This window comes from Tripterygium wilfordii, chromosome 2 (genome assembly GCF_013401445.1).
Source record: "Tripterygium wilfordii isolate XIE 37 chromosome 2, ASM1340144v1, whole genome shotgun sequence".
Lineage (NCBI taxonomy): Eukaryota > Viridiplantae > Streptophyta > Magnoliopsida > Celastrales > Celastraceae > Tripterygium > Tripterygium wilfordii.
This window is the reverse complement of record NC_052233.1, coordinates 11032683-11051614: the sequence shown is the minus strand read 5'-3', so window position 1 is coordinate 11051614 and position 18932 is coordinate 11032683. Positions and strand designations below refer to the sequence as shown.

Genomic DNA, 18932 nt, shown 5'->3' with positions numbered 1-18932 from the left:
CATGAAGTGACTAAAATGCCTTATTAACCAAGAAAGTCGAAAGTCGAATGAAATTATAGCCTTGGATAGTGTGTGTATATGTCCACTGTAATGCATGTATATATATATACTAGTGTCGTGCCCGCGCGTTGCTGCGGGGTTGTTAGATACACATGTAGTACAATCGATCATGTTGATAGTATGTTAGTTAGCAAATGTAAAAAAAAAAATATTACCGACATTAGACATGATCTTCAGAACTTAGAGTACTCTATATTTCTTCATGGGTTGCTTGTTTTCCATGCTTTCCTAGCAACCAAAAAAAACAGTGTATGATTACTGGAAGTCCAAGTTTCATCAAAGCACATCGAAACATATAAGGCCATTAGTCATTTAGTAGCACTGGGCATAATCTGTCTCTTGAAAAAACAATCACGGCACTGAGTGTACAAAAAGTAGAGTAAACAACTTATGGAAGCAAAGAAGGTCAACAGCTGCAAAGATTATGATCAAAAGATTAAATCTGCGGAAGAAAACGTGAAAGGATAGGTGGATTTGATATGAAATGGGGGCGCATGAATCATGAATATGAAAAGAACAAATACATTAGCTCTTAACTGAAATTCAAGCCTCCTGAGTTAGCATAAATGCAAGTTCAACAGACATGTCAAATCAAGTAACTCTGCATAGGTACTGATAAATATAATATTCACTGCAAGCACACAACTTTCAACATTCAATGAAAAATGAAAGTTAGTTGCTTAAACATCTGATTAATTGCAAGCATATGGCTTTCAAAATCCAACTAAAAAGGAAAATTACTTACTTGACCATCTTTTTGGATTAGCACTTCGAAGTCGAGTTCCCTGCATTATTAATTTGAAAATCATGGAAACGCATACAAAATCAGCGAGTTATATAGCCAAAAAAAAAAATATATAAAGGAGCAACATATCTGTATTACAGGTTAGGAAAGGAAAGGCAAAAGTAACATTTTATCTGGTAGTGCAACAATGGAATTTATCAGATAGCCTTACTATAAGTTCTTTTGGAGGCCTCGAAAGGATCCTTCTCACTCTGTTGTATCCCACTCAAACTTGCTCTTGGTCCCCTTTGTCAAGAAGGAGCTGATCATCCTATTGAAGATAAGCTACCACCATGGAACATTGATGAACACCTTCACAAACCAAAACACAAATGATTGTAGAAAAGGTATAAGGTGGACTGACTTACCGGGAAGGAGGAAAATAAATTTTGATAATTATCTGCACAGATATTAAAAAAATCCAATCACAGATCGAACTATATGCATTATCACTTTCCTTTGAGGAACCAACAAATATGCTCAACTAAGGAGCATCATATAATGTGATTAAAATGCAAGTTTATCTTGGCACAAATGCTGGATATTCTAAGACTGGTAAAAACAAAGTAGGAGTTATACCATCGGCTCTAGCATGCTTGGTTGCTGGCGAATTTCTGTCCTCCAGTCACTGAATGATATACAAGAGTTAATTGAGTTGCAGTTTTTTCATATTTGACAGGATAGGCTTCCAGCAACCATTACCAACAATGATACTAAACGTTATCATGTGGTTGCCACAACCGTAACCTCCAATGCCAGATTCTCAGTCAACTCGCTATAAAACAGGAAATAAATAAGAAAACCTAAAGCTCAAACATGATAAAGTGAACTTACATGATGGTTCTTTTTTGCATACCACTATTGCTTCATCTTTGTTTGAATTTGTTGGATCTATGTTATACACTCTTAATTAAATGTACAGAAACTTTCGCAAACCAGCCTATTAATCAGAATAAGAAGCTGAGCTTAGACTCTGTCTGATCAAGCTATGGCTTATGTGATGATTCCATTTTTCTTTGTTACCGATATAGGAAATCCTGAACCAACAATCATAGGACGATTAAAACAGCACCTGTAATAAATCATTACAAATCAACACAAAAGTCAATATTGAAAAACAACCTCTTATCATTAAAATAGGAAACACCCTCTCATCCTATCAGGTGTGTATTTTTGTCTCGCATAATAATGAAAACCTTTTTCAGTTTTGCTGTGGTGATAATGTTTGATGTTTAGGTGTTTTCTTCAAAAGCAAATGTCTCACACATCCACCCACCAAGTAGGACTCAAATCCTGCATATTGTAGGCAAGAGAGGCATGTGAACCATCTCATCAGAGAAAAGATAAACAAACAAATATTACAAGGATATTCCTAAGCATCTGCAGCCCTGGATAAGTTCTTCAGAAAAGCGATTACCTGGTGAAGTCCTGCTTCCCTCACAGCACCAAACAATTAGAAAAAATTGATATTCAATAGCATGGTATAAATCGACAACTAACTAATCCATAAAAAATTAGTAATTTTGAAAAAAAATGACAAAGCAGTGGTTCTTGGCCCATAAAAGGATACCTATTATGCTTTAGAAAAACCAATAAGAACATAAATTATCCCTACAGAGAGAACAACAATGAGAAAAAAGTCAAAATACGAAGGAAGCAAATGGAATGACTGGGAAATAGAAATGGAAGTAGGCAGTGACTAACAACTCCCAAATAACAACAAAACCAAGGAAAGATGGTCCAGGATGGTCTCTAATCGACATATGTTTCTTTAATGTTATGGTTTATGAGCTTTGTTTACTTGATATTGCTTTCATCATTGCCCTTGGGTGGTTCTGCTAATAAACCCTCAAACATTAAAGAAAGGGCAGAGGAGTATGGTAGTATGCAGCTTTAATCTTGGAACAATTGGACCCAGATAAGCTTGGATACATGGACGTCGTTACACAAATAATCAAAGCTCACGAAGAGAACGACAACGAAGATAAAAAAATGACAGATGCCACACCGACAATAAGTGAAGATGAGCGAACTAAATCAAACACCCAACGAAATCAATGAAGGAGTTTACGAAATTAGCCGAACCTCGCCCTCGGTGAAAAAAGCCAAACAAAAAAGTTGTAGTTGTGAGTGCGGGAGTGAGGAAGAAAGAATAATAGCTTCTCAGGAAGAGTGTAGAATTTTGGGGTGCCGACAACTTAACAGCTTCAGTTGGATTGTCAGTATAGTGAACGCAACGTACAACGGACATACATGCACCGCAGCAGTGCACTAACCAAAGTAGTTGAGAGCAGATGTGCCAGACGCGAGCTCAGCAGAGGAAAAACGAACCGAGACGACGTCGCCCCGCGAACAGAGCTGTGGGAAGGAAAAAACGAAACAGAAAAAGGAGCGGTTCTGAAAAATGAGACGCGAAAGCAAAAAACGGGAAACAAAAATGGGGAACAAACACTTTCACGAGTATGCAAACAAAATGAAATCACCATCTGAAAGAGGGAAAAAATATAACAAAATGAAATCTAGAACCATGACCTGAAAGAGTCACCTCTCTGGATTTTTTTTTCACAGATCGGCGGAGAAGCGATGGTCAGAAAAGAGAGGAGAGAGCTGTGAAAGCGACGCCAATCACCCGTAGAGATACTTCAAAACCAACACCAAAACCTGCAAAGAAGAGAGAGGAGGTCAGACAACCCAAGAAAAATGACCGTGTAACAAAATTGAAGAACAACATAAGAGAAGCACACAACGACAAAGAACGAAGGGAGGACTGCACAAAATTACCCAGATTCAAAGAGAAGAAGAGTACGAAAGCTAACCCAAGCTGAGGAAGGCGACCCAAGGAAGTAAACACCGACAACTTAAAAGTTTCAGGTGGCTTGTCAGAAACAACAGTGGAGATACATGCACTGCAGAAGTGCAAGAACGACAAAGCGGTTTTGTATGTAGTGAAAAAACTAAGAACAAAACGGCGTCGTTTGGAACAGAGAGATGACAAAAAAAACAATAAACGTGCGAGTAGGAAAAATACGTTGAACTCGCGTCCAAATCTAGGAACTTTAAAGTAAAGTATAGATAGATATGTCTACATGTATATGTTATATATATATACACACACGCGTGTCAAACAAATAATAATAGCTAAGCCCTATCCATTGGCCCGACTCATTTGGGCCGGCCCCAGGCCTAGACTTCCATTTTCGTCTCAAGCTTGGCCCGAGCCCGACCCAAATAGTAAATTCAGGCTTAGGCTTGGGCCTCATATTTATGAGCTTGTCCGGTTCAATACCGACCCTTATGCATCGATAAATTGAGAGGTGAGATGTGTAGAAAGAGGGGTTGCTCGAGAAACAGTATTGTGATAAAGTAGCATAAATGTGGTATTTGGTACAATGATTAATTGACATGCAGGCAATTAATCCATTCTAAAGACAAGATTAAGTTAATTACTGTGACTTTCTTATAATATTTTGGGAAACCTGTGTCATATTTCACGTGTACTTGTATTTGTATATGCAATATACATTGTCAATCCATTTTTTATTCTGCTTCAACCCTGAGTATGCATGACGTCGCTTTTAAAGAAATAGAAAATATTTTTCTAAACATGTTTTCTATACTTTGGAAAATAGAAATAAAAAATGAAAATAGAAACAGAAATAGAAAATAAAAAATAGAAAACAAACCAAACGTACTCTAAACATCGCTGGTTGAATAAAATGCAGAGGCATTACAACAAATCCATGTCAAGCAGGGATCTAAACATCGCTAATTGAATAAAATGCAGAGACATTACAACAAATCCATGTCAAGCCCAAGTTGCTGACAGGCAGCGAATCCCCCACTGGATTTGTGTTGGTATTTTCATTGTTCCGCGTCCCCGACGGACCTTCCAGCTTTGCTTTGACAAGGAAGTCTTCGAAACATTCGTCCAACGTACGAAATGGTTCGTCTGGATACAGCTTGCATACTTCAAGATCGGCAGAACCATCGACGGAAAAGTTAGATTGACAGCCCCTAATGAAGATGTCGTGCGTGAATGACGCCACCACACTCTGTGGTATGCGATTCTCTACACAAATTTTTATTTACAGTTTCAAATTTCAATCACAAATTTTTGAAAAATTAAAAATAATTTTTGAAAAGTGGAGGAATTGAGGGAAGACCTGCAGCTGCGGCTATTAGGTTTTCTTCAGTGACGGTGACTCGAGGGAGGGTGCGACCAATTTTTCTTTCCCACAAAGAAGCAAGCTCGTTCATGTTATAGAAATTGCAACTTGGTCGGAAATGGACTGATTTGTTGAGAGTTCGAATGTCATCCACAGTTTTCATTGTGAATTTTCCAATATCAGTCCCAGCAATAAAGTAAGCTGCATAATAACAATAATAATAATAATAATAATCACGTCATTATTTTATGTATTTAATATTTAATAGTTATTATCTTAAAAGAAATTGGTTTAGATTTCTTATCATGGGTCGGGTCCACTGCCATTACTCGAACCTTTTGACGGTGGTGCCATGGACATATGGAGTGTGTTGGGCCCAATTACCTTATCAAAAACGGTCATATGGACAAAACTAGATAAAGGCCCACTGGTCCACAACCATTGGGCTTTTAGCCCACCTACCCTTATCTACAGCATAGAGTCTATATATATATATAGATTTTTTTCCCTTTTCTACGAAAATTGAAGAAAAATTCCAAGGAAAAATAAAGTTACAATTTTTAAAGAAAATAACAAACATAGCATATATATATATATATATATATATACACGACTATATAGTATTATATTCTATTTTGTATTGCCATTTTCAATATAAACGTCAACATCAGGATAAATATTACCTTTGACGCTCCCATCACCGTAGATTTCGAACTGATCCAACGGTGGAATGACCTCGGAAGGGTGCTTGTTGTTGTGGTAGGGCCAAGAAGCAATGGAGTTGCAACAGATGTAGGTGTAAGGGACATCGTACTTCTCGATCAGGCGCCTGACGAGTCTCTTGTGATTGTACATGGTTAGCCCTGGCTCCACCGGATCAGCCCGGTCCACATCATGCCCGAACTCCGATGGCAAAAATCTCTGCATCACAAACGTAAATATGCATTAAAAGTCTTATACATGCTTTTTTTTTAAACCTAAAATTTCTCATCGTAATATGTCCACTAAATAGTTAGGTCTAACCGTTGGACGTGAGAGTTAAACTTACGACTAGGGATGTAAACGGTCAGTTTCAATCAATTTTTTGATTTTTTGACAAGACTTTAACTGACCCATCTATCAGTTTTTGATTATCACTAAATATTTTTTGAACACAGTCAATGTCACCATTCTAACAAAAACGTATGTGTTAATAAAAGTCTTGCACAAATTTAGCAAGTCATTTATTGCTTCCTTGTCTATGTTTTACCTTAACAGTGCCGACAGCATTGATTGCTTCCACAAGAGGAAGCTGATCCAATATTTCTTTACCACCAACGGCAGATATAACTACATCGATCTTGTTCTCCTTCAGAGTCTTTTCCACGAATTCCTTGTCATTGATCATCCCCTGAAATCAAAACCCTTAAAAATTACAACATATATATACCAACGTAGATTTAATATTCTTAAGAAGTTCAAGGGGCCTAGAACGTACAAATAATATGATGGCGGCCCTGTCTTGAAAATATTTGACGGCTTTGGATTTAGAAGGGCAGCCGGAACTTGAACGCACGAGAAGGAAAGTGGGTCGACCGGAAGCAAGGCTGGCTCCGGTGATGAAGCGGCCGATGAAACCAAGTGGTCCGGCGATGAGGACCCGGCTACCATTGGCCGTCGAAACAGTACTATGATGGATGGTCATTTTTCTTTTGGTGGTGGTTGTTTCAGCCTATGTGATATGTGTGTTGGTAGTAAAAGATGTTGTTACACCTTTATAAATAGGACACAAAGAAAGTGCACCAGGATTAGTTGGAGGATGAGACGAGTCGTAGTTGTATAGTATATATATATATGAGGAAATATCATTCTTATCCGAGTCCTTATTTTAAAAATCTAAGGTCAGGAATCTATGAGAAATCAATAAGAAATCTTGTCATATTAAAAATGCACCAAACATGTATTAAAGTGAGGGCAGCGAACTCTTTCCGGCCAGCTACCGGTCATCACGTCTCCTAATTTCTTTGGGGAATATAAACAAAATGATTAATTTAATAAATAATTTACAAAAATTATGTATATAAATGGGAATTTATATTTATCAATATATACATGTATATATAAGTTATTAATACTTTCTAAAAAAGCATAATAATATTAATCATTCCAAGTAAATTTGTGTTTTATTTTAACAAATGTGTTGACCATAAATTGTTAGAATTCATAGAAATGGAAAGAAAAAATTATTTTCTTTATGTCATTGTATGTGTTGACCATAAATTGCTTTTTATTGTCATAAATTTGTTGACTCTTAGATCACTTTGACTCGTAGATAAGAAGCTCGTGCAACCAAAACAAGCTCGAATTGGGTAGCTGTCGGACATTTTGGGCCCAAAATTTTGTGTTTTCTTAAAAATTTGTTGTATTTAGGTTCACGGATACAACATATATTTTTGGTGCAAAATAAAAATAAATTCAACATAAAAAGTTGAAGACAATTAATTCTGAACAGTTAGATATAACCTCAAAGTATTCTACTTCCCTCTTACGATTAATTTCAATTTTGTTTCATAAAAAATTTATATAGTTGAATATGTTTAGTTGAATGCTAGACATCGATAATTTTTTAAGAATTTTTTTATGTCACCATAATTACTTACAACAGAGTCCCGACACTCGGTCAAATTAAGCATGAGTCTAATGCGACCAAATTTGGACCAATCGAGGAAAGAGAAGCACTTAATTAAAATAAATTAAAGATTACTTGACAAAATGGAAGATGGTTTAATCAAGATTAAGCAAAAAAAATGTCGATGCTTCATAACCAATTGTGCTGTGTTATTATGAATAATTATTAATAATAAGTTTCTATTTTCATAACTTTGTATTTGTTACTAATGACTCTTCTCAAAAAGAGTGATATTTGTCACTCTCAAGTCTCAATGACCACTAGCTTTATGAATTATGGTACTTTGTAAACCAATAGAAGCTTGATATGTGTACAACTCAATTAGGGCCTCAACTAATTAAGATGGGTGAGGTTGATTGTCCAACCAAGTCTAATCAACGGTTAATGGCTTTCCATACCCATCGAGGTAAAAATGTCATTGCATATTTTCTCACTCGCCTGTGAATCTCCATCAAATAATACACATTATCGCAGTGAGTTTCGTAATTTAGTAATTATCCAATGTGTATTGACAAGAGAAAATTAATTCAAAGACATTGCACAACAAAAGATTTGTTTTTGTTAAACGAGGAATCATCCAGTTTAGCATGCACTTCGGACAATTGAGTGAGTATAAAATTCGGGTCGTCAAAACAGCTCGCACTACGTTGATGATATGTAAGACTATACTAAAGCTCATGAGGATGAAAATGGGCCTACTAACCCCTCCCCGAAAATGAGCTGAAGACCACGAGACCATAAAAATCACAAGAAAATACTCTCAATTAATTCGAACTCCCAGTCTTAACATCTTCACGAAGCCAAGAGACATTACCAACTAAACTATCGCTAATATATAGCTAAATTTAATCACGGGAAATATCATGTTTTCCATCACTTCAATTCAGAAACTTCTTATTATCAATTTTTGAACAGGAAAAAAAGAATGAGCAGGCTAGGGATGACCAGTATAGCTACTCTTCCTGAGCATACCTTATTCTCTCACAATAGTTTTTTCTCAAATAAGTTTATATAATTTGGTAGTTACTCAATTTGTCTATTGACAAGAGAGGAGAGAATTACTTGGAAAATTCATTAGATTGCTTTGAAAACGTCAATCTCATTGCGGTTAAAACATGGACAAAAGACAACGTGCGTTAAAAACAGAGAAGCATTGTTGAGTGCACAGATATGTGGATCCATTATTCAACCGGATCGATCGTACAAAGAGGATTTTGAACTTATTATGCACACCAGGAGGCAGGATGTCCCTCGTCGTCAATGTGTATATAGAAAATAATGCATGCATAAAACAAGAAACCAAAAAGCAAAACAAGAAACGACATCACAACTACTTGACACGTCCAAGCTAGAGCCTAGACCCACTTACTAGGTGTACGCGATGATTTATAATAGGGTGGTGCTCTTAACACCCCCTATTTTACTTTATAAACTCTCCCTATTAAAAACATGTCTTGTCTTGTCACTTACAAAATGTCAGTTAGATGGTCCCCTAGCAGTAACTATCCCTTTGGCCCCTCTACAAATATAGATATATTTCCGTTCAACCGCCGTTTCCGTTCCCCTGGCCGAAAGTTTTTGAACTTTTGAGTGGAAATTCTTGTGTTACTGTTACCATATAATGATGCATCTATTTATAGTGTTCTTCCTGGGTTTTTTTTCCTTTCTTTTTCTTTGTGATATAGATGAGCTAGGTTGATATAATGTTGCGTCCAAGTGCATGGATGTTTATAATTTCAGACTATGGTACATTGCATTTGTACCATTGGTTTGTTATTGTTATTAAAATGTCAGAGATTGGTGGATTCGGGAGGGGACACAAATTATTGTTACAATATGATCGTGGTGGCACTTACAATAGTAAGAAAACCTCCATAAGGTTAACTGGCACAAGAAAACGAGATTGTCCATTCAGAGTGAAAATGATGAAATTGAAAACAGCTGATGATTAGATGGTAAGAGTAGTGTGGAGTGCATGACCATTCCGCGACATTATATATGGAGGGTCATTCATATGTCTCTCCTCAATCCGTTTCTCTCTCTCCTCTTTCTCTCTCCTCACTCCTATCTTTCTCTCTCCTCAATTTTTTTCTCCCCGCATCTCTCTCCAACAACATCTATTCTTCCTAGATCATGAAATCAAGCAAAACAAAAGTTAAATTTCTCCAATTTTTAATAACATTAATTTATTATTTTAATTAATTTATTGTTTTATATATAATTAATCTATTGTTTTAAATGTAATTAATTTATTAGTTTAAATAGAAGTAATTTATATGAATAGAATAAATAAAGGAAAGAGAAAGAAATATTATTTTAATAAAGTAAAGAATATGATAGGTAATTTGATGCAGTGTTGGTTAGATAGGAAATCTGTAAAATATGAAAAAGTGACATTTTGTCTATATTTTAGGGAATCTGTTAAGGGAAACTGATGCAAGTGCTCTTACATTGAATATCTAAACCATCACATAAATCATCTATTTTTTAAAAATTAAGACAAAAACATCCCTTCATCTCTTATTTTGTCACATCAATAATTATTTTATTATTAAAATTAAAAAGGCAAACTATTTCTGAATGACCCATTTATATATATATATATATATATATATATATATATATATATATATATATAAAAGTCTGTCTTGAAAAATTCAAGTAAATCCGGTTAATTAGTTAGTCAAATGTGAGTTGTACTTTCGCTAGAGCTAGGCCACCTTTTTATAGAGTAGGGGGGTGAGAGAAGTAAAATGAAGGGTGAGAATAGTCACGCAGTTTATAATAAGGCTAAGGAAGTGTCCAACGACTACACACACATGAGGAATTATCTTATCATCATATCATCAATCAAGTCTTTATTCGGAAAAATTTAGGATGAATTACATGATTCTATGAGAAAATAATTGAGAATCCATCACATGTATTTGTTTTATCTATTCATTTCTATCATGAATAATACATGAGGAATTATCTTATATGGACTTAAAATGCGGATGTAAATTGTACGTAAAATAAAACAATTTCCTTTTGGTTCTGTTAATTAAATTATTGAGATTAAAGTTGATTAAACAATCATGGATTCTAAACCTTAAACTCTAAAGCTTAGACCATATTTTTTGAATATGCCTAAACTTTTTTTTTGGGTAAATTCCTAAACCGTAATTTTTTGTTGATGTCAGAAGCCATCAAAGAGTTTGCCACCCCAAGACCTACCCTTCTATGGAAAACTAAGGAGACATCGATAGGTCTCAATTATTTAGTCACAATACAAACACATAATCAAACTCGAATACTTGCTTCTAACCCACACCTACCAAGATCCACCCAACCACCCAATGTACTTCACAGGGAATTGAATCCATCTATATAGATATCTATCTATAGATGGATCCCTGATGTAATAATTCTCGCAAGTGCACAAGAGTCTACGAATAGTACAATGTATGCAAGTACGAGGTCGATCCCACGGAGACTAGTTAATCTAATTAATGTACCTAACTTGATGAATGATTGAGATTTGGGGAAAAAGGAAGAATGATTGATGTAATAAAATAAAATAAAAACAAAGAAATAAAATTCAGATTTTATATCCAATAAGAGAAGAACACTAGGACAATGATTTCACCTAGTAATCCTATCACAAGCATCCAATTAAAAAACACACAATTATGGTTCCGATTCAAGGGTTGATTCTTTCTTAAATATGTTGGTTCGTTCTTTCGCGGTGCCAACAAATATTATTAACAATGGATTAATCCTGTTCGGTTCGCAGTTTTTAACCCAGGGCTAACAACTCATTACGATCTAAAGAACTATAACAACCAATCAATCCCCTAAACCTTGTTCATGGCAGTCGACAATTGATTTCCTTAATTTCAGTTCCACTAAGACACGTGAATTCGGTTCGTTCCTTAGTCCTAGCTAGATGAATCTAATTGAGCATTCAATTGGTGGCCAATCAACCAAACAAACAATAGATTATAAACATAGAAATTAAAGACAAGAATCATGAACCAAAATTATGCATTCAATTAATTGAAGTACTTGCAATAATCATACTAGGCTACATCAATCCCTAGCAAAGAGGTTTAGCTACTCATGTTATAAGAACACAAGAAAACTAAATATGAGAACGTCATGAATCAAGAATAAGAACAAAGAGAAAAGCTAGAGACAAGAACAAGAACAAAAGCTAGAGAATGTGGCTCTCCAATTCGTGTTTTCTATTGTGCTAGAGGACTCCCTTTTATAGTGCCAAAAGCTTCCTTCAATTAATGCCAAAATTCAAGTCCAATTCGTTGTATGACTCGGTCTCTTTGTTTCCTTCTTTCTTGCCAAAATATTTCCTTCAAAGTCCTTCATATCAAAGCTTCCTTGTGCCTTCCTTCTCTCACTCTTCAAAAGATTCATTTTCCTTGCTTAATTTGCTTGCCCGAGAAGTCTCTTTGAGTTGAACAACAAAAGTCCTTCCTTTGTCCTTTCTTTGCTTAATTTGTCTTCTTTTGATTTTCTTCTTATTCTTCTTTTTAGGAAACCTTACAATGCCCTCTTTTCTTGTTTGATTAGGATTGGACTTGAAATAATCCTTGAATTTGTGGGCTTCTCCGTTGGGCTTAAATCATAGGTCCAAGAAATATTTTTTTTCACCATTTTGTGCAAATTAACCTACAAACCAAACCAAAGATAAATTATGCAATATTCATCTCCATTCCCATAAATAGAGACAAAAATAAGTGTAAATTGAGGTACAAAAAATATGTAAAATATAGTACGATCAATCCCAAGTCCCAACAAATCACAAAAGGTTCCAAGATATATATATATATATACACACACATATATATGTACAGAGAGATATCACTGTTGTAATATGATTGCATGCAATTTTAGTGTAAGTGGATCGACTATTAATAATAACTGGATTCACTCGGATATTCTTTTAACTTTTAGATCTTAGACTTCTGCAGATCCTATTCCTATTGCTCCCTTTACCAAAATCATGCAACAAAAAGGTTAATAACTTTAGTATTGCCACATTCAGCTTCTTACAAACCTCAACACACTTTTGATCCAATAAATGTAACTATTTTTTTTTTTTTAGTACATTGAAATCCGTAATCATTTTTCTTTAGATGTGCATAAATTATATGGATCCGGGAGAGGAAATGTGCATATTGCACAGGTCCTATGATCGGTGCATCAAAAAAATTTGTAAAATTCATAAGTATGTAGTATGTAGCATAATGAATTCAACAATATATTTTTTGTTTGAAATAAAATTCAAATTCATCGCAACTAAAATATCGAATGTTTTCAGTTTATATCCGACGGTTTAGAATTGTCATACCTATATGTAAGGTGTAAATAGGTGGAACAGAGTTGAACTGAGTTTTGACGTGGTCAAGCTTAGCTAGACACAGTTTTATATGTGGTTTGAGCCGAGCTGGGCTCGTTAAAAATTAGTTTTTGTCAAAATTTTAAAAATAAAATAATTTATCTAATATTTTGAACTAATCTATATTGCCTTGAATAACTAATATCCAAAATAAGTCAAATCTAACATTTCAAAACATTTATATACATAAAAAACCTACGGGCTGAATTTTCTTAAACTCAAGCTCGGCCCCTTTGATACGTATTCTCGTTCGGACATTATTCTGGGCCTATAACGGTGATGGACTGATGGCTATTGGAGTTACTATAGTGGGCTTGGGCTTTAGCGTCAATTCTATCAAATAAGCCCAAGCCTGGAAAATTACCTTGTCCAGTATCAGACTAGAGAAGCCCATGTCTTAGTCGTGCAATCGTGCTTCCGTTTTCTTCCTCTCTTCCTTGCCGACACGCCTTAACCCATAACGGCCGTTGATAACATTCCCAATTGCTACTGATTGAGTCGAAAGTAAATAACAGCCGTTGATCTATCTCCTGAATCCATTCTTCGGTCTGGATTGGCGGACTCTGCCCCCTCCATTTTTCCATTTTCAATCCTTCGTAGTGCGCTCACAGAGGAACAGGATCCCGGTTTGAACTTGAAAAGATATATGCTTTTAGAGCATGTCCAATGGACACTTGATAACACATTTTTAAGTGTTGAAAAGTGAATTTTATGGAAAATTTAGAGTGCTAGAGTTTTACAATGGAAGAAAATGAACACTTGAAAACACACTTTCTTGATAATGACACTTGAAATATAGGTTGTTATTAAAAATGACACTTGAAATATGAAATATGTATATAGTTGATGAATAGTGAAGATGTGAAATATGTATATAGTTGATGAATAGTGAAGAGATGATAAAAAAGAAGAGAGAGGTGATGAAAAGGAAAGAGATAATCAAAACGATTTCAAATTTTGAATTAAAGCAAAATTTTTTTAATCTAAAAGGAAGTGAGAAATAATAAAATATTGCAGAACCCCTTTGTGTTCCCGTCATCGAGAATCCCAAAACCAAAAGGCAGTCGCAGGAGCGAAACCCAACTGATGTTTTCCGAACTTTTGATCCTCTGATCACTCCTCCTCTCTGTATTCTGTAATGGCTGGGTAAGAATTCTTCTTTCTCTATCTGTTGACTGGAGTTTACTCACATTGACTGCGTTTTTGTGCCTAAGTTCGAGCTCCTACGTTATTGATGGTCGAATGATACTGCTGACGATAAATCGGCGATTAATATAGCCAGTGACTTTTAGTTCTGTTCTCTTTAGTTATCAGTATGTTTGGGTATGTATCTATGCTCTGATTGACTTTTTTCGCCTGGTTTGTTGTGGGTTTGATAAGTTATGGATTAGGTTGGATGCTAGGGTTGTTATTATAACAGTTACTCAGAAAGTCGAAGTCTTGAAGCTGTAAATTTTGAAGGGCTGTAGTTGTCTTGTTGATGTTTTGAATTTGTCTTAATGCTGTCTCATGAATAGGATTATCTACGGAATCTAAGAGTTTGCTTTTATAATCGTTTTGTTAAGTACCCAATTTCTTTACAAGGAACATGAAAGGGTTGCAGTTAATTTGAGTGTAGGATATTGTTTGAGGGTTTGGCTCATAGTCCATTTGATATTTCTGCTGTGCTTTTGTTGCTATTTGCGATTCATATTTCCAGTGTGAGCTAGAAAGCATGTTGATGTAAGGTTTTTGCATTCTAATGGGGAGCAATTCATGGTGTTAATTGGAAGTTCTTCTGGAATATTTGCAGATCATGGTTGGTGGATGGTAATAGATTTGCCACAAAAATCAAGAGTGCATCTGGAAAGTGTGATCATGAAGGAGTTAATTGGAAGAGCAACCCATCCAGAGCGTGTCCAAACTGTCAGCATGTTATTGACAATAGCGATGTATTTTCCTGAACTTTCGTTTGAATTCCAGTGGTCTATTGTGATTTCATATTGATTATCTGTTATTGCAGAGCTTTTTAAGTGTTATAACTTTAAATTTTGCATTTTATTAGAAAAAAACAGTGTTGTGTTAGAAACTTGATTGCTTGTTAGAGTCATAAAAACTATGACTTCCTTATGCCCAAATTCTCCAGTGCTCCGTTTTGTTCTCAACTTATTTGAAATGAGCATGAATAATGCCATCCTCAGCTGCATGAAGATTTAAATCTCCACAGCTTAAAAATTGAATAGTGAGGCAGTAGATACTGGTCCTCCTACAGTTTTCGGGACTCAAGAAGTATAAGCCTGGTTATAATTTCCCTACTGTTTTTTCCCTAGCAATCACTTTTCTAATTTTGTGGATGCTACTTGATTTCCCTTATTCTAGTACCTCAAGTCTGTATGTAGGTTACTCAAGAGTGGCCAGGATTACCAAGAGGTGTGAAATTTGATCCATCTGATCAAGAGATCATATGGCATTTACTTGCAAAAGTCGAGGTAGAAAATTTAAAGCCCCATCCATTTATTGATGAGTTCATCCCAACTGTCTTATCTGATGATGGAATCTGTTATGCACATCCTCAGAATCTTCCAGGTTAGTAGCAGGAGCTTGCTTCCATTCTTTCTTGGACCCTGAATTCCCTCTGTTTTAGTTTAAAAGTCTGTATTGACAGGTGTTAAGCAAGATGGCAGTGCATCACACCTTTTTCATAGAGCTGTCAAGGCATACAACTCTGGAACTCGAAAGCGTAGAAAGATACATGGTGATGATTTTGGTGATGTCCGCTGGCACAAGACTGGTAGGACTAAACCAGTGTTCTTGGATGGAGTGCAAAAAGGGTGTAAGAAGATTATGGTTCTTTATGCGAGCACGGTAAAAGGAGGTAAGGCTGAGAAGACAAATTGGGTGATGCATCAATATCACCTGGGAACCGAAGAGGACGAGAAAGAGGGGGAGTTTATAGTTTCTAAAATTTTTTATCAGCAGCAACAAGCTAAGCAGAATGATAAAGCTGAACTGGACCTTCCTCAAATATCTGATTCTGTGATTGCAAAAGTTGATCCAGTTACTCCTAAGTCTGTGACTCCTGACCCTCCTCATACTGAAAGGAGATCTTTAGAGTTTGACAAGGGGCAGAAGTCTACAACTATTTTCCTGGATACCAATGCACAGGTGAATTCTCCCTCCCTCCCTCCAATTCTTTGAATAATTATGTCATTTATTCTCTTACTAAAGTGTTCTGCCAAGGGAAAGGTAACCATAAGTCTGCATTTGTTTTGTGACAAAAGAAACGGGGCTGCAATGATATTGGGGCAATGTTTTCCGGAATAAACTATAAGATGGTAACAAAAGTCTGTTAACTGTATTTAGCGAAAAATTGGGTAATTTTTATTTTGTAATGAGTTAACTGTTTTTTGATAGGTAGTTACAGAATTGTGTATATATATATATTTTAAAGTTTAAACTTCAATCACATTTCCTTTGTCATTTGTCTCAACATGTCATGTGCTCTAATATCTCAATATATTGTTTCTTGTGGGTAAGTTCAGGGGATGGGGGATTTGAACCCTATGACTTTGGTCATGGAAGATGTGAGATTGTGTAATTTTTATGTATTTGGTAAATAGGTAACAGAGAGGAGAAATGTTTATCCTCAGTTTGAAGGTAAACATTACCGTGGGCAGATATTTACTTGGGAGTCAGGGTACCTAACTATTACTAAGAAGGATGAATATGTTACTCCCTTTTCCCCAGTAGAAACATGCCGTAAGTATCTGTATTTTCAAGAATTAAGTTACTGCCTATGAATCTGTCCCTTTCATATTTTGAATCATCTGCTTTTGTAAGCAGAGATGCTGATACCTGGTATCCTTTCTGTTTCTGATGTATTAGCATCTTGAGATTGTTGAAATAGAAGATGAGGTTTTACCTGGAAGTGACCAGCCCAATTTTGTGATCGTTGAAATAGAAGATGAGGTTTTACCTGGAAGTGACCAGCCCAATTATGTGAATCAACTTGAGACAGATGATCATGATAACCAAATGCTTCATGAATCCAAGGCAGAATGTCCTGGTAGTCGAGAAAGTGATAATGCTAATCATCCTGAGGATCTTGAGATTGTTGAAATAGAAGATGAGGTTTTACCTGGAAGTGACCAGCCCAATTATGTGAATCAACTTGAGACAGATGATTGTGATAATCAAATGCCTGATGAATCCAAGGCAGAATTTCCTGGTAGTCAAGGAAATGAAAATGGTTATCACCCTGAGGAAGACTCAAAATGGTGGGACAGTGAATCTCAGCATCTGCTGAATTCACAACAACTTGTGGAGGGTTTATCCTTGTGTGATGAGCTACTTCAGAGTCAGTCTCCAAGCAGGGGCGATCGCGATGGAAAATGTAGAGAATCCGATGGAAAGCCCTGCCTTTCTGATTATGTTAAGTTGGGTGCTGAAGAATTAAAGAAGGATATGGAGGTGTGCCAAAATCTGGTTCTTGATCCTGCAAACATCGAACTCGATACACCTCCAGAGTTCAGGCTGAGCCAGCTTGTATGATCTCTGTCAAATGTCAATGTTTAGTTTATCTTCTTCTTTTCCGCTATGATTTTCCTCAATCTGACTTGACTACGTATCACTTGTAGGACTTTGGATCACAAGAAAGCTTTCTTGCTTGGGGAGGGGACAAGGTGATTGATTAAAACTGCTCATAAGATCTCCAGTTTTGGACATGGACATGGACATGAAAGGAGCAACTCTATGTAGCTATTTCTGTTCTTACACTTGTTAAACTATGCATGGAAGTTAATGGGTAATATTTGTGGAATGGTTTTGAATTTGGGTAATATTTGTGGAATGGTTTTGAATTGTGCCAAGGATGGTGAGTGAAACTCATGTCTGATGTCTTTAACTTATGCTCTAAGTGTACTTATTTTTGGAAAATGGTCCATTAATCTCTTAATTACTGCATCAAAATGCAGCTTCAACAGTTTGCTTTCTTTCTTTTTTAATGTTGTCATCATCTAAAAGCTTGAAGTTAGCAACTGTTGAGAAATGTTCTAGCTTATTAATCTGGGTTGGTGCCTGCTATGAATGAACATGGAATTTGTACCAGGCGGACCAATAAGCATGAAAACTCTGATAAGCTACTAAGCTAGTGTATCTGGCACTGGTCCATCTTATTATTGGATGACTTGATGTGGATTGGTCATCACCAAGAACATTGAACAGGTCATGAAAAGCAACGGGGTTTTCATTCCAGGCTGGTGCCTTGGTCCATGAGCAGCATAGCATGACTGCTTTTGAGGAAACTCGAGTGAAGAGAGAAGACCTGGCTTTGGTTGATTGGTGGCTCGGTATGCTGTTGCTGGGCCCGAGGTGTTTTTGTGGGCCTAAACACGTGAAATGGGCCACAATGCGTTGCTAAGTATCCAAAGCCCGAATGATCATTCATATTCTCCTCCTAATCAGTAGACAAAAGAAGAGACAAATGTGGCCCATAACCAATATAGTCGCTGTGGTGGAAAACTGGAAATGCAAATGCCAGTGAAGAACAAGTCTTAATCGGGCATCATGAGACACATATGGTGCTGGTGGGAACTACTGAAGTAGAGGTCGCACGTGGGTTTGGCAAAAGCTGCCATTTTGACCAATCGCCTTCTGTCGGCTCCCTCTCTCTCTCTCTCTCTATATATATATATATATGATGATATATCAATGTATATGAATACCTAATACGTACATGTCTAAGGAAAAACAAAGCTGCAGAGCCAGAGAGGAGTTTCATGGTGTGGCCGACCACAGAATATTAGATTTGCACATGATCAGCTCCTGTGCAACTGACAACTCTGCCCCACGCAAGAACATTTTTTCAGTCCTAACGCT

The 18932-nt window shown here is 36.2% G+C and overlaps 2 protein-coding genes and 1 long non-coding RNA gene across 15 annotated transcripts; 1 reads left to right on the top strand and 2 right to left on the bottom strand.

Moving 5' to 3' along the window:
* Window positions 1–100: 100 nt before the first annotated feature.
* LOC119982751 lies at window positions 101–3898 on the bottom strand. 11 transcript variants are annotated; one of them, XR_005464455.1, is made up of 5 exons: window positions 1679–3898; window positions 1424–1472; window positions 1017–1244; window positions 806–845; window positions 101–288 (listed from the first exon to the last, which is right to left on the bottom strand). It is a non-coding gene; the product is annotated as an uncharacterized LOC119982751 (long non-coding RNA). The 11 variants fall into 11 exon arrangements; XR_005464450.1 differs by having other exon boundaries at window positions 1424–1619; window positions 1701–3898; XR_005464453.1 differs by having other exon boundaries at window positions 1424–2137; window positions 2262–3898.
* A 626-nt stretch (window positions 3899–4524) lies between these two features.
* LOC120008990 (leucoanthocyanidin reductase-like) lies at window positions 4525–6812 on the bottom strand. Its single transcript, XM_038859412.1, has 5 exons — window positions 6488–6812; window positions 6260–6400; window positions 5694–5931; window positions 5008–5211; window positions 4525–4913 (listed from the first exon to the last, which is right to left on the bottom strand). The coding sequence occupies exons 1-5, from the start codon at window positions 6692–6694 to the stop codon at window positions 4600–4602; spliced, it is 1104 nt and encodes a 367-aa protein (XP_038715340.1). The 5' UTR covers window positions 6695–6812; the 3' UTR covers window positions 4525–4599.
* Window positions 6813–14064: 7252 nt separating this feature from the next.
* LOC119980698 (SUPPRESSOR OF GAMMA RESPONSE 1) lies at window positions 14065–18036 on the top strand. Of its 3 annotated transcripts, XM_038823502.1 has the most exons (7): window positions 14065–14222; window positions 14869–15007; window positions 15455–15641; window positions 15721–16220; window positions 16941–16970; window positions 17025–17600; window positions 17693–18036. In XM_038823502.1, exons 1-7 carry the CDS (start codon window positions 14215–14217, stop codon window positions 17747–17749), a joined length of 1497 nt encoding a protein of 498 aa, XP_038679430.1. In that variant the 5' UTR covers window positions 14065–14214; the 3' UTR covers window positions 17750–18036. The 3 variants fall into 3 exon arrangements, with proteins under 3 accessions (XP_038679430.1, XP_038679434.1, XP_038679424.1); XM_038823506.1 differs by lacking the exon at window positions 16941–16970 and having other exon boundaries at window positions 17157–17600; XM_038823496.1 differs by having other exon boundaries at window positions 16941–17600.
* The last annotated feature ends 896 nt before the right edge of the window (window positions 18037–18932 follow it).

Excerpts from the sequence above, each read along its gene's own strand:
- LOC119980698 (XM_038823496.1), top strand. Across the intron at positions 15,642-15,720 it reads ACATCCTCAGAATCTTCCAG|GTGTTAAGCAAGATGGCAGT; the intron begins GTTAGTAGCAGG and ends CTGTATTGACAG. Across the intron at positions 16,221-16,940 it reads TCCTGGATACCAATGCACAG|CATCTTGAGATTGTTGAAAT; the intron begins GTGAATTCTCCC and ends CTGATGTATTAG.
- LOC120008990 (XM_038859412.1), bottom strand. The coding sequence starts at position 6,694 with ATGACCATCCATCATAGTACTGTTTCGACGGCCAATGGTAGCCGGGTC. Across the intron at positions 6,401-6,487 it reads GGGCCGCCATCATATTATTT|GGGATGATCAATGACAAGGA; the intron begins GTACGTTCTAGG and ends TTTTGATTTCAG. Across the intron at positions 5,212-5,693 it reads CGGTGATGGGAGCGTCAAAG|CTTACTTTATTGCTGGGACT; the intron begins GTAATATTTATC and ends GTTATTATGCAG.